This window comes from Rissa tridactyla, chromosome 2 (genome assembly GCF_028500815.1).
Source record: "Rissa tridactyla isolate bRisTri1 chromosome 2, bRisTri1.patW.cur.20221130, whole genome shotgun sequence".
NCBI lineage: Eukaryota > Metazoa > Chordata > Aves > Charadriiformes > Laridae > Rissa > Rissa tridactyla.
In genome coordinates, this window is record NC_071467.1 from 53,778,513 (window position 1) to 53,792,875 (window position 14,363).

Sequence of the window (14,363 nt, forward strand, 5' to 3'; positions counted from 1 at the left end):
CATTAAGAAAAACATTAGCAAGTGTGAAATCAAAACAAAAACATGAAACAAGAAAACTGTTGCTAGCCTGTGTTACTATGATTAACTTACAACTTTAATGCATGCAATTCCCAGTATGACCATTAACAAAAAAATGCCCTAACATAACTGGTCTCTTAGTTGCACTTTATTCTCCTTTTACAACCAAAATATAAAGATGGAGGTAGTTGCCCACGGCATCCTTTCACTTCTTAGAAAAGCAGCACATAATCCTGAGGTTTTATGATCTGTTTAAATCAATCCATCCTTTGGTAGCACACCCACTGGCAATACTCCCATACACACACACTACTCCCTACTGACTGCAACGTAAAGTCTCCCACAATAGGTCCGTTTTTTAAGTCAAATTTACAACCCAAGCTCACTCCCTAGGTGTAATTACTAAAGTCTATGGAAAGGTGATGGCAGAACAATCCACTCTGGTAGCGCCACAGGCTCAGACTGGCTGGGTAGGTAATTGTACCAGGTTTTCTTTCAAATATGCCCACAAGTGAATGAAGCTTCAGTCCTGCTTAATTGCATTTTCTACAGCATATCAACCTTGAAGAGAGATAACAAGGAGTAATATTTATGATAGGTCACCAACCCTTCAGACATGCTCCATTTATCCTCCAGACATTCCAAAAATAGTTGCTTGCAACATCAGGGATCAGTTAAATGGCATTAAGCATGTCTTTGCCAGCATACTTAAACAAGTAAATAAATAGCCATGTAAATATTTTAAGACTGAAATCTGCATGTTTGTATTATTCTTTTTGCATAGCTGTCAAAGCATTTCTTTCACAGTGTTTTTTTTTCCAGAGCCCTTAGATTACCACAGGAAGTTCTGTTTTGCATTCCAAAACTATCCCTCTGTACAGCATATATGAGAAACTGTTCTGTACCACACCAGACTGCTAACTGGGTATGGGGGAGGGGGGGAGCTGGGGAAGGACGGAAGAGGGGGAAAAAAGGGAATGCATTGGTATTCAAAACTATGTTTTGGCCCACTTTCTGAACTTACCACTTTTTCTTTAGAGCGCAATACACCAAGCTTCCCAAATCGGACATGAAAAGGAGAACACTGGTATGTACCATCTTGTTGCCGGACCACAATGACATCAATGCATCCTGAAAGGGTTGCCTGATTAATGCCTTTGTACAGCTCCTTCACAGTAACCAGGACTTGTCCTGCAAGTTGTCCTACGTAGTTCATAGTCTGAGACTAAGGGAGAGGAAGAAAAAAAAAGTAAATACATTTTAAAAACATAAAAAGTTCTTTTAAAAAATTTTTTTAAAAAACATCTAAACAGATGTGCAATGTCATTTATCAATTACGCTGATTATTTTAACAGGCTTTACACAAATGCCTTCAAGAGTCAACAGAATTTTGAGCCAATTAATACATTACTAACAGTCTCCAGAGTTATAAAACCTACTCTTAATAGCTTATTAACTTGAACAATTATTTAAATATTTTAAAGTAAATTTTGAAGCATGTACTTTTTAAAGCCCAAAGCCTAGATTCAAGTGATGCTTAACTACTCAGATAAGCTAGAGACAAATTCATTCTCTGAAGACTGCCTATTTAATACAACTTATCCTCTATTGAAAGTGGAGATAACTGTACGTAAGGATGCAAAAAAAATCTTAAGTCAGAAAAAGTTATGTATAGTGTACCTCATGTAACTCTTCCTTTACAGCTCTATATTTTAAAAATGGCAGTCACATTAAAGAAATTATCAAAAGATCTAATGGGAGACAGAGGAGTTTGAGAACAAGTGTGGGGAAAACAAATATGGAAGAAATCCAGTTTTCTTCCTATATAAGGAAAGTGCAACACCAGTGAATTTATTTGCCATGAAACAAGTACTAAAATCTCTTGCAACACAAACATCATGAGCTTGTAAAAACCTTTCTTGAAAAACACTGACATTGACCTTCAGAAGTTAAAACTTGAGGCAAGCAAGACTTCCACCTGTGGTAGGTGATGCCAGATATTCAAAGTTACTGAGACTCTCCCAGTAACTTTTGATTAAATAAAACTACAGTAAGTATCACCTATGGTTAAAATGGATACTTCTCTAAAGAGCTTATTGAAACTTGTAGGTACCTATATTTAAAACAGCTACTGAAGTAAAGTTTGCTCTGTGAATACACAATGAACCTAGCAACATGACCTTGTCCTGAACACACTTCTTGTCCATGAGCAGATAACTTACTAGCTAACAATCATTATTTCCACAGAAATTACACCTAAAGGATACACACTAAATTCCAAATACTACATTTTCATATGTGAAAAGCAAGTCTTACCAAGTTTACACGCTCATGCAATATATTAAGTGTAAAGAATTACCCACTAACTACTTTCTACAGGTTCCACAAGTTTCAGTCCAGAGAAAACAAATATTTTACAGTTTTTTGTGTTTGTTCATACTCCTGACATCAGAAAACTGAAAAAGAACAGTATGTTGTCTAGGTGAAGAAATCTTACTAGATGAGAGTGGTGAGTTCAGGACAGAATACAAGGAAAGGAAGACATACACATGCTATAGCCAAACTGGAAAGAAACAAGAAATACAAAGATAAACAAAGGACACATAGCATCACGTATGGAACATTCTGTCTGATGTGTGACCTGTTAAAAATACTTAAGTTAATGAATGAATTTTGAATGACTGCAAGTCTTTCAGACTGAAAATAAAATGTGAACTATGACTGCCAATAAGAAATAGGAGTCCAAAGATTTCTCTGAACATTTGAGCTTTAATAGAATGAGACGGGAAAACCATGAAGGTGTTCTACTAGAAAACTCACTGCAAGCCTTCCTCATTCTGCCCTCTCCCGCATCCCACCCTAAAGACTCCTACAAGCTCACTTCAAATATATCCAAGCAATTGCATGCCTCTAAAGTTAGGGGTAGTATTTGGGAGAACAAAGAACCACTGCAAACAAGTAAACAACAACACTGAACACATAACAGGGCTTAAATTGTAAAAATTCTATTTTGGAATAATATTTCTACCAAAAAAATCTACAGTGAATTTGTCTATTTGCTAATCTATTTTTATTAGCCTCTGAACAAGGTTTAGCATTTTTTCTTAATGGCTCTAAACAAGAGTTTAGATAGTGTTTTCATGATCTAGGTACTTTATCAATTGCTTCTGTTCTGAGCCTTCAAAGTCTTCCTTACCGTAACACAGGGTATAATGCATTCATTCAAAAGGAAGCTTCTTCTGTAACATCTAACAGTACCATTACAATTGTAAACATGCAAGAAATCTAAAATTACTTTCACAGATTTAGAGCAGCTACAGAAGTATTTTTCTCTGTCTCAGGCTTCTCAAGCCTAACATACATTACCTGATCATATTTAGATTTTTGAAAAAAAAAAAAACAAAAAAAAAAAAAAAAACAACTTTCTTCTCCACAAGACTTAGAAAGAAAGATGGGGGATTTCCAATACAGATTTAAAACTGTTTTGAAATTATCCACAGAATTACTACACAAGGTAACATACTAGAGAATTTTCTCCCGTAGCTTTTGTACAATATGGTTGATGAAGACAAAAAGAACAGACTGTCATTGAGTGACTAATGAGATTAGTAGAATGGACTCCCTATCAACATTAGTGATTAATAAAATTCAAGTTCATCTCTAAGTAGGTTCATGTACAACTATAAAATTGACTGCCTGCTAATGAAGTCATAGCTCACTCTTCGTAAAAAGGGGAGGTCTCACTTCAACCCTTCCTCATCTGACCCTCTTAATAAGCTGATTTTAGCTCACTAACACAACTGGCAGAAGTCTACCCATTTTTTGTTGTTGTTTGTTTCAGTGGGTTAGTAAATTAGATTAGCTCTCGAAGAAGAACATGACAAACACCAGAGAGTCACAAGACAGACAGCAGCACCAGAGGGCTAGAAAAATAAAAGGCTAGGGCAGGGAACTGAACATCTTCCTTTTGACAAGTGAGATATTTGATGCATCTCATGGAACTGTAACCCAAGACGGAAAGGTAGCAATATCTCTGCTCTACTGTTTAAGCAATTAGTCTTCCACTACAGTGACAGTCAATCTTAATTCTTAGTCTTAGGAAAAAATCTCGAACACATAGTCATTATCATTCATGGCTATACCTTGGCTGCTTCCAAGACGAGTCTATGGTATTGGCTTGCAAAGAATAGTTGGTTTCTTGTCACCAAGGAGACTGAATTTGTTAAAAGAAATGTTTGTCACAATCAGGAATATAAGTCCTTAATAGAGTCTCCTTTCCATATATTTCATTTCAGTGAATAGGACTTGAGAAATGCACATTAGCAATGAATTCTCTATCATTTAAGTAGCAACTTAAATGTAGCAACTGTTTAGAAGATCAGTATTTCACACCAACTGGTAAGAATTGAGTTCAGTTGATAAATAATCCAGTTTTCCTCATATACATGCTACCTGACCTTGCTTAGGCACAGAAAATCACCAAAAAACCCACAAGACCCACCTATTTTACATATATTCTTGCTTTCCTGTAGTAAAAGTTACCTCTTTTACAGATCTGTTATACTTCTGTAGCTCACAGCACAGCCACTTTTATGATCATACATAAACAGAGTATCCTCTTACGTGTGAAGAAGCTATGAACTTTTGAACCTATTGAGTATTAAAAACAATGTTTATAAGGAAAGAAGCTTTTTATGATCCAAGTCTTAATGTAAACATTGTAAGTAAACAAACTTGTACATCAGAAACTAATTTATATCATTGCTTACCAAGCTGCAGTTCAGCTTTTAACATAACAGTTCGCTTTGTAAGATAAACATGTTATTTAAGAAGGTTCAAACTGTAGCAAGTGAATAATCAGATAGAAATAAAGTGTCACTACATACCTGAGAAACATGAGATATTTAATTAATCTCAAATGTCAACAGAACCTCACTTAGGAGAATTTAAAATTTTGTGTGAGTTTCTTTTTTGCTTTAAGTTTTATTGTATATTGTTGGAAAACTTGTGGTGAGCACTATTGAACCTGACTATATAGAGGAACAGCATGAAATGTTACTGTGTTAATTCTTACAGATGCGATAGAAATAGCCTGATCACAGAATAACTGGTAAGACAAAGTGTTTCCTCAGTAACACTCTATTTCGTGCTTAGTAAACGTTTGTTAGATGTCATTGTCCTGAAAGCAGAGAAAAGCAAAGAGCAGTATGCCTTCATAACCTGCTATAAGAACCTAAAAAACACACCAATTTCCAGTTCTACAATTCAAGACAGAAGTGTGATGGACAAGACAAGCTAAGAAAGGGCAATGCAGCAATATTTCACAATACTGTTTAGCTTTAAACTTTTATTTATTTTGATACCCAGAGTATACATTACCTGATGCAGTCAAATTCCAGAACTCCGTATAAAAGCTGAAGTTAATGTAGCTCACCACTACTTAGTCTTCTAGGATAGGAAATTTAAAGGCTATCAATACCTAAGGTCTCATAGCAGAAAAACACTTTATGTCTCTTGAGTCATAGATAGACTGATTTTTGAAAGTTTATGCAAAAATTCTTATAGCTGAATATATTAATACTACTAAGCTAAGTGCAAGTGTAATTGGAGTGGGGAAAGAATCTCTCTGTCCTATATCATAAAAAAGATTTCTTTCTGGCAAGAAGCCATTACACTGCAAAAGGCAGAAACTTAAACTGCTGCTTCTTTTCTTTTTTTTTTTTTGAGAGAGAGTGTAACAGCAAATACAATATAAGAAAAGACAGTATCTGCTCTGGAAGTTCAAGAACTAAAAATAAAATTTTGTGCCTCCACCTACAAAATACTCAAATCAGTTAAACTAAAATTAAACCCGTCCATGTTGGTTGACTTGCTCATGTTAGAGCAGTGAGGAATAGAATGATCCTCAGAAATAATGATTAAACAGCACTACAGTTCAGATTAAGTATCTAACACGTTCTATGTGATAGACAAATTTTCAAAACTCATCACCAGGAAATGCTTACACTAGCATAACATGAGCGGGAGGTTTGTGGATAGGAATTATATCCATGTACTATTAACAAAGATGTTATTTTGCTGCTACAAAACCAACATGTTTTCCTGAATAATTTTATGTTATTCAGTATTATCCATATACAAATGCAAGACATAATCAGAAGGCTGTCCACAAATTTCCTGTGCATTTGGAGTACTTTTTTAGTAAAAGTAAACAGCGTGATTTTTGTGTTCTTAAAGCCAACACCTTTTATACAGGTGCACCCCTATGAACATGAACACTACAAACGCCCAGTTCAACAACAGAAAAAGCAGAGTACAAGTTACTCAAAGGCAAGCTATCAGATTGCCTAGAGAAGCAATTGTATCTAGAAAGATACAGCTTTAGAGGGCATATATTTTAACTACCACTGCAAAAAAAAAGTTACTTAAATGTAGATCTTACCTTACAGGAGAGTAGATATTTATACATCCCATTTATTTTGAGATTCATTTAGAGGATTAAAAGATAGTCTAACACTACATGATGTAAACAGTAAAGAAGTATTTGTTTTAAGAGATTGGGTAGAAAAACAAAATAAGAAAGCATGCATAGCAATGGTTTCTCTCAATTTATCTCATCTTGCCTATATTTGCACGTATATGTATTTATGAGGCAGGAGCTTTCCTTAATCAGAGAAAATCTTCTACAAGTATTTTACTAGCTTCTATTTTGTACCCTGAAAAGATTGGGGGGAAACCAACCATGTGAAACAGGACCACTGTCTACTCAGCAAAAATGAACAAACAAAAATATCTTTGCTCCTAAGTAAAGATTGGAACTGGGGTTTAAGATTGCTCCTAGTACTGCACAGAGCACTTACAGAAAAAAATGGAAAACAAAGTCAGTCTGTTGAATGCCTAATTAAGGCTTCCACATATTAGTAAATACAGGCAGTCAATTTTTAGATATTTTAACCATGCTATAGTAAATTATATACCCGTACTCAGCAATAAATCAGTCAAACTCACCAAGATTCCAGAAGGAACCCTTTCATGGGCAGCAACACCACTTCTATTGAAGTCATCTTCAAAATCATCCTGTTCTGAGAAATGCATCTCAGAAAACAGGAAACTAACTTTCCACAGTACAGGTAAATGCAAAGCTTACAGCCATAACAGAATGTTGTATCAGCATTTCTTCTCTTTCCATAGAAGCAGAAGAATTATGTAAATCTTCTGGTCTCTTAGAGAAAAGTGTTTGGTATGCTTTCCCACGCAATATTATGATTAAAAAGGAAGCGCTTCTTTAAGAAGGCTCACATAGAAACTCCCTCACCAATAGGCTTTGCTTGAAATGTCACAGCCCCCTTGCACTCTTTGAGATAAGTAATAACATGGGCAGACTTTGCCATATGTTTGCACTGATAGGCAATGATGTTGTTTTACATCAGGTCACATGACTTCAACTGAAGCTCCCATGAAAAGAAACAGGGATTTAGTTAATGATTCTTAAGCAAAGCCTACATTAGCTCACTTGGAGACTTTTCACCCACTGTTGCAACTCCACTGCCCGTAGCAGCATTCAAAGTCCTAGTTCAGCCTGCTGCACACCTAATTCAAGAATGCCTACCACTGCTCCATGTGCCTGCTCCCTCTGCCGATGGTTTCACTGGGCTAGCTGGTGACATTTTATAGGACAAATTTGATGACATTTCAGGGTCTGGTATTTGTGGGCTATTTTCCCCCCTTTTTGAAATTGCATTATAGTAGTAAAGAGAAAACTGACCTGGTGTCAAGTTAATACTAAATCATACAAAACCAATGCATACCAAAATAAACACTGTTGTCCTGTGGAAGTTTTCCTACTTTCTTTAAACTTTAAATTGTAAAAGCAGTATAATTTCGGTATGTGGACAACACATAAAAGCTTATTGTATACCTAGCTCCATGACAGAGAGTAAGAATTTTTTGATCTGAGGAATTTTGAAGTGTCATTACTTCTCTAAATAGTATCACGGATAGGTGAAATAACTGAGGAAGTATAGCAGCACAAGGAAACAATTCTACCCCTGAGTGGGAAAGACATTCTCTGAGGACCATTAACATTCCCTCCACCCATTCCCTCGCTACCTTAAACGCATGCATCTCTTCCTCACCCGCACAGTGTTGCTTTGCCTCTCCTACAGAAGAATGTGGAGGACTACTTCTTGAATTACAAACTAAAAAATAATCTAGGATCCTACTACCACTTTCACTCCATTCTCCTGTAAATTTCGTAATTTTATGCATTGGACTCTGATGCAAGTGCAATGAATCACATTATTGCATACAGCCAAATGGCTTTTAGGTTTCCAAAATAATTAATGAACTACACTCAAGGTGAAAACTAAATCAGTCTTGATGACAAACTCCTAAATTGAGTATTGGATTACTACATCTGCAGTAAGGTTGCAATAAACTGCTACCATCTCCGAGCCCTTTCCTATACACTGAGTAGGTTTGTATTTAATGTGGCTCTTCACAGGAAAAGCCACTTGTTTTGTTAGCAGACATGACAAGTATTTTTATAGGATATTAAGAACTACTAGACACACTCAGTTCTCCTCTGCTTGTTCATCATTCCTTTATCGTGTGTTACATTAAAACACAGTAAACCACACACACTTATGAGCAGAATGGAGCCAACTTTGTAAGCCAGTGCTTCTTTTCAAACACTTTTGACCTAGCTTTATGTTATTTTTTTCTGTATAACTTTCTGTTACATCTATTCTATTTCACTATTGTTCAGTATTTCAGATTGACATTATTTTCTCCAAAGCTTCTAAAAGTGTTTTAGAAGACAGCCTTTCTAGAACACCCATACAATTGGGTTCACTGCACCGGCAGTAAGGTAAGATTTTAGACAGGTAATAAGCTTTGCACGTTTAGTAAGCCTCCTTGTCTTTCATTTCTCAATATTAATAAGGTAAATAAAATATAATTCCCTCTGAGTAAGTTTAAGTACTATGCTATTTACTTACAATTTACACAGGAAAATTAGCTTTAGTGTTGAAAAGCAAATACCCCAAATTTGGAAAGTATTAGAAGCAATGTTTTTCATGCAACTTTAATCCAGGTCTTTGGTGTGAGTGGATTTTACTGTGGTTTAGCCTCAGAAAGCACATATGAGTTTTCCCACTAGCCTCACGCAAGTTAATACTCCTGACAAAGATCAGTCATCATTCTATGTTCTTTTTTCCCCCCTCTGTTCTTCCTGAGTCCACACATTTTATCCCATTGCTCATTAGTCAAAATCCCTGATGGGAAGTATGATTCCATTTTTAAATGGTACTTTTCTACAGTAACCTTTATCATATATTTGATTGCATTCATTTAGTTTTACAGCATCCCAGAGATGTAGTATTATTTTTTTTTTTCCACATACGCAATGGAAAACCCAGGCCAGGACATTAGGAATTAAAAATATAGGGGGTTTTAGCACAGTTAAAACTTGACTTTGCAGAGTTTCCCTCCATTTTTTACCTCTTTGCATATTCAAAACACTGCTTCCATAGGCTACATTTGTAGCTGCTAATCAGATTTACATATCCCAGATGGTCACTACAAAAATAAAAAAAGCCTGATTGCCTGTGAAAATTACGTATAAGTGATTTGATTGTACTATATAGGAACTGTAGAACAAGTGTGGCCAGAACACAGCTCCAGGCCTTTTCCCCGGCTTTCATAAGTACTTGTCATTCTAAATTCTGGAAGGAAGGAAGCAGAAATCCTATAGACACGAGCTTCTATTAGTACAATCACAATTCACTCAGACATCAGGATAAATTTGCTGAGACGAATGAATGAGACAAATCCTCCTCTAATTAACATATCCTAACAGATACAGCAAATACAAGACAACCTTTGTTCATGTCCCGTACGTCTCCTTCACCTCATCCTGCCCCAAATCACTTTTACTTACTATCAACTAAGACTTAAGCACCCCAGTTCTCAGTTCTCACACCCTATCCTGACATTGGAAAAGATCCGTTCTCCCCAGGCCTCTAATTCAGTTCCTAAATTCCCCTCCACTTCTTTTTTTGTGTGCACTTTTTACACTTTGTCTATCAGGTGCAAACAAAATGGAAGAGTTACCAATTCTCCAATAGAGATTACAAAAATCAGGCTGGGACTGAAAACACTTCCCTGTGCTCAAATTCTTGATCCTAGCCCTGGTCTGAAGCATCTGCTTATTGAAACTGGAAATACAGTTCTGCTCGTTCCTTCTTGTGATAAAATACATTCAGTACAGCATGTTTGTTACTTTTAACTGCAAAAGTCTATCCATCCTCATTATGGACTTTTAAACCTAATTCAAAGGCTAATAACTTTGCCAAATTAAAGTAAATTTACACATGAATAACAGAAGACATACTGAATGAAGACCATCTGCCTCAGAGAATTTTTCTAAGAGAAAACAGCTAAAATTTTTCCTCTAGTAGAGTGGAAACATACTGTCAAGTTTCACTTCTTATAAAAAACGAATACAGTTGCTAAAATTTTCCATATAGAGGCCAAAGGCAGCTAATATATAACTTGGAATGTTCCATTCTAGCAGAGTTACATGCAGCTAAAAATCAAGTTTTGCTCGGAAATGCTGAAGACTAAAGGCAGCATTACCTGCTTTCACCCACCATTCCCAGCAGTCCAAAAAATAAAAATAATGAAAAAAGACTATCACCAGTAATAACAGTACGGTACAAGAATCCAAAGAGTTAATAGATGTTAGAGAAATACCAGTGATACAAAAGCAATGCATTGCCCACTAAACTTGGGGTTAAAAAAACAGTAAAATCAAATGTCTAGTTTTCCATCTATGATACAAAACAGCAAATTCAGTATCTTCAAGATCTCCTGTCAGGTAGAGTCAAGAGACATTCAAATGAGAATATTTTTGCGTGCAGCTTAAGTATTCTTTTTATCTCTAAGGAAAAAAAAAAAGATAGTAAGACAGGAAACGCGCAGTTTACTTGGACTTGGCTCTTTTGTAACATGTAAACAGTTATATCTGTATGATCTACTATGAATCATCTGATTCCAGTGTATTAATCTGAACATTTTCTTCTTTTTTTTTTAGCAAATTACCTTTTTTCTGTTTGCAAAGGAACTTCAGTGAGAACAATACTTTAAAAGTCCATAAAGTGAGTTTTACTGTTAAAATGATCAGTTCAATCAAAAGCTTACGTTATCTTATGTACGTGAAGACCTTAACTTCTTTCAAGAGTACTGAAAAGAGGTAACTGGCTAATCCAAGAGCACAGCCCTTTGGAACCTGCACGGGCATATCCCACACAAGTGCCTGCCACACTTGACATACCTACTTCCAGCAGCACGGGCTCTTCTACAGCCACATCATCCTCGGTTGAACTTATTTCCAGACACATACCACAGAAACGAAAGTTTCTGAATAGAAATTCCATCTATCTCATTTTTACATGAGATTAGAGAAAACAGATGAAGCTTTTCCTGTATGTTTCTATAAAGCACTAAGCATTTCCCTAATGAGCAATCCCTTATCTTTCTATTTTCTGCATTTAAAAAGATTTCTTTCCAGGCACTGATCTGCCTCAGGCGTATTTTTATTTTCTTACAACCTTCCAGGATTCAAAAGTCAAAGCAGAAGAACAGTCTCATGTATTTAAGCATGAAATGCATCCTGATATATTAGTGGTTTGATTACCTTTAGAATGGACACACTAATATAAGATCTGAGACTAGTACATATCTTCAGGTTGACAAGAAAGAGCAGAAATATACTTATTCTGAGAAATACATACATGGAATACCCAAGAAGTTTTAAATATAGTGTATATAAACAAGAAAACTTTTTTTACTTGATAAACTCTCCATACTGTTGAACTGATGAGCATGTACCAAAATAGAAGAGCCTCCATAAATTTCATTTGCATGTAAGACCTAGCTATTTCATTACAAAATTGGGTAAAAATGCTAGTCTTAGAGAATTCCCACATAAAAGGTATTCATAGCATGAGATACTGGGACCGGGAAAATTAGATATAGTTGAGCAAAGTAGCATATGCTTACTCATTCACCAAACACCATCTACTTGCATTATTGAGTTTTAATGAACACAGAGATCATACATTTGTCTGAGGGATGTATCTGTTCATCCTTAGCACACAATAGCATGTCTGCACTGTCTATATGGGACATGACAAACCTGTAAAGCAGCCTCGCAGATTTCTCGTTTGTGTTAACATGCACACATTTGATTTGGAGAATGAACAGCTTTAAGTCACCACTAAGTAATTTTATTTTTTTTTTAAAGTCTTTGTATTTCAGTTCCACCACAAACTAAATTCTATTGTTAGCCAAGTGAGAGACAGCTACTTGCATTTCTAATGGAATCTCAGCCACAATTCATTACTGGAAGCACTTCTTTGAAAGAATTTTGCAAAGAATCCTTTACGCATTTCCTTTAAAAGGCCTTTCATAACCATCAATCCAGAAGCAGCACATGAGGAGGCAGTTATGCAGTCTAAAAAAAGACAAGTAAACCTAAAGACTTGGCCTAAGACTGACTTAGCATGTGCTGGCTTCAGCCACGTAGACCAACACAAAAATGTCACCTAGTACACTGGAGACTTTTCTGTTATTACTTTGCATCTTTACATTTCTGGTATCAAACTTAAGCACTTTGGATAAATAAATGAGCCGGTTCCTCAATTATAATTCTTATCCCTACAGACAGCAGCAATAAGGAATTGTCCCTTAGTTTTGGGAAAAGAGTGACTCAGACAATTTCTGGCAGTTAATGACAAATTACATTACTGCAAAGCTGAAAGAAACTGATAACAACAAAATAAATAGGAAGAGGAAGCTAGCATCCTTTACTTGGAAACTCCCTTGAAATATATACATAAGAAAAAAAGAAATTTCTATCAAAATTAAAAAAAAATAAATCCCCCTCAAGTACGCTTAAACTCAAACACAAAGACAACCTTGCTTGACTGGCATGACAGTTTGACTGGCATGACATGACTGGCATGACAGTTTCATATTGAATCAGCGTGCCTGCACAAACTGAAATGTAAGCTCTAATGTTAGTACATACTGGATTGTTTGTAACAACCAAGATGAGATAGCAGCTAGGCAAAATAAAAACTCATTTTTAAGTGAAACATTAAAATTACATTAAGAGAGTAATTTTAATTACCAGTTTAAAAAAATAATCTCTGCTTACCTATATAACAGTGAGATATTTACAGAGATGACATGTTTGTGTTACTGCAGAATCTTAAAAAGCAGCTTCAATGAGATCAAAGGTTCATAAAGAAAGCACTCCTGATCAGCGCTGCCAAATGCAAAAATCACTGGGATACAAAGTTATGTTCTCAGAATTTGCCCAGTATGGGATGAAGACATCTAATGCGTATGCTTTAGACCTGAATTTGATCACAAACACATCACCCACTGTTTCGTGTAAGCCTGAAAGCTTTTTCACTATGGATCCACATAACATGCAACACCAAACCTCACACCAGAAGGTGTCCTTTCATCCCTTTTCAGACAGTTACACACAACGTATTTGCAAATGCTGTGGTCTTGCACTTAAGATGTATTGTGATCTGGAGTATAACCATGTGAGCACCTTCCAGGAAGAGGGCAACAAATGCAACTAATTTAACCCGTAGATGTTCCCAATGTGGCTTTGAACAAAATCCTTTCAGCTTTTTCTGATCTAGATTGCACGTTCTCTGGGCAGTATGATGCAATGCAAAGACGGGCTATTCTGGGCCTCAAGATACATAAGGAGGTGTCAAGTGCAGCAAGTGCAGTTTATATTTCCCCATAATTGATCATGACTTTACATTAGTGGAGAGAAATGTTGGAAGTAGGGAGAAAGAACAAAGAGTTCTCTGCACTGCAAAACTGGAACATTTTACATGTCTTCCAAGTAAATAATAACAAAGAACTAAGCTTAATTTTGTAACAAACCAAAACGTTAAGTACTAAGAATAAGACAACTTCAAACACACCTCTTTTACAGGCCATCAAAAAACCTAAACATTTTGATACACTTAACTGAAAAGTTGTACTATGAGCTTAAAAATTAATGCTATAATTGCTTACAAGAGCCTTTCATCACTATCTAGTTATTCCTACTGTAATTAAGAATAATACCAGATAAAACAGCATTTCATTCAAAGTTCCTGACATGCTGAGTTCATTTAGAAACTTTTTAACTTCAGCTTATCAGTTTAATATTCTATTACATAATAGTAATATGTTTTTACAGAGCACCTCACAGATCATTTCCTTACTTTACTCAAGAAAATACATCATCCTTGACTTTTGTAGGAGAT

The 14,363-nt window shown here is 35.7% G+C and overlaps 1 protein-coding gene across 5 annotated transcripts in view; it reads right to left on the reverse strand.

Annotated features, from left to right (window-relative positions):
• LPIN2 (lipin 2) overlaps nucleotides 1-14,363 on the reverse strand; it is a 45,654-nt gene that overhangs the window by 29,871 nt on the left and 1,420 nt on the right. For 2 of the 5 annotated variants that reach the window (XR_008464844.1, XM_054191311.1), the window contains exons 1-2: nucleotides 7,027-7,438; nucleotides 1,043-1,243 (exon numbers count right to left, since the gene is read on the reverse strand). Coding sequence is in view for 4 of the 5 variants with exons in the window: in XM_054191311.1 (XP_054047286.1) it covers nucleotides 1,043-1,243; nucleotides 7,027-7,113 (288 nt within the window). In the remaining variant the exon portion in view is untranslated. Of the gene's footprint in view, nucleotides 1-1,042; nucleotides 1,244-5,397; nucleotides 5,422-7,026; nucleotides 7,442-14,363 lie in introns of those variants that run through there. The other 3 variants (XM_054191312.1, XM_054191313.1, XM_054191316.1) reach the window with 3 other exon arrangements.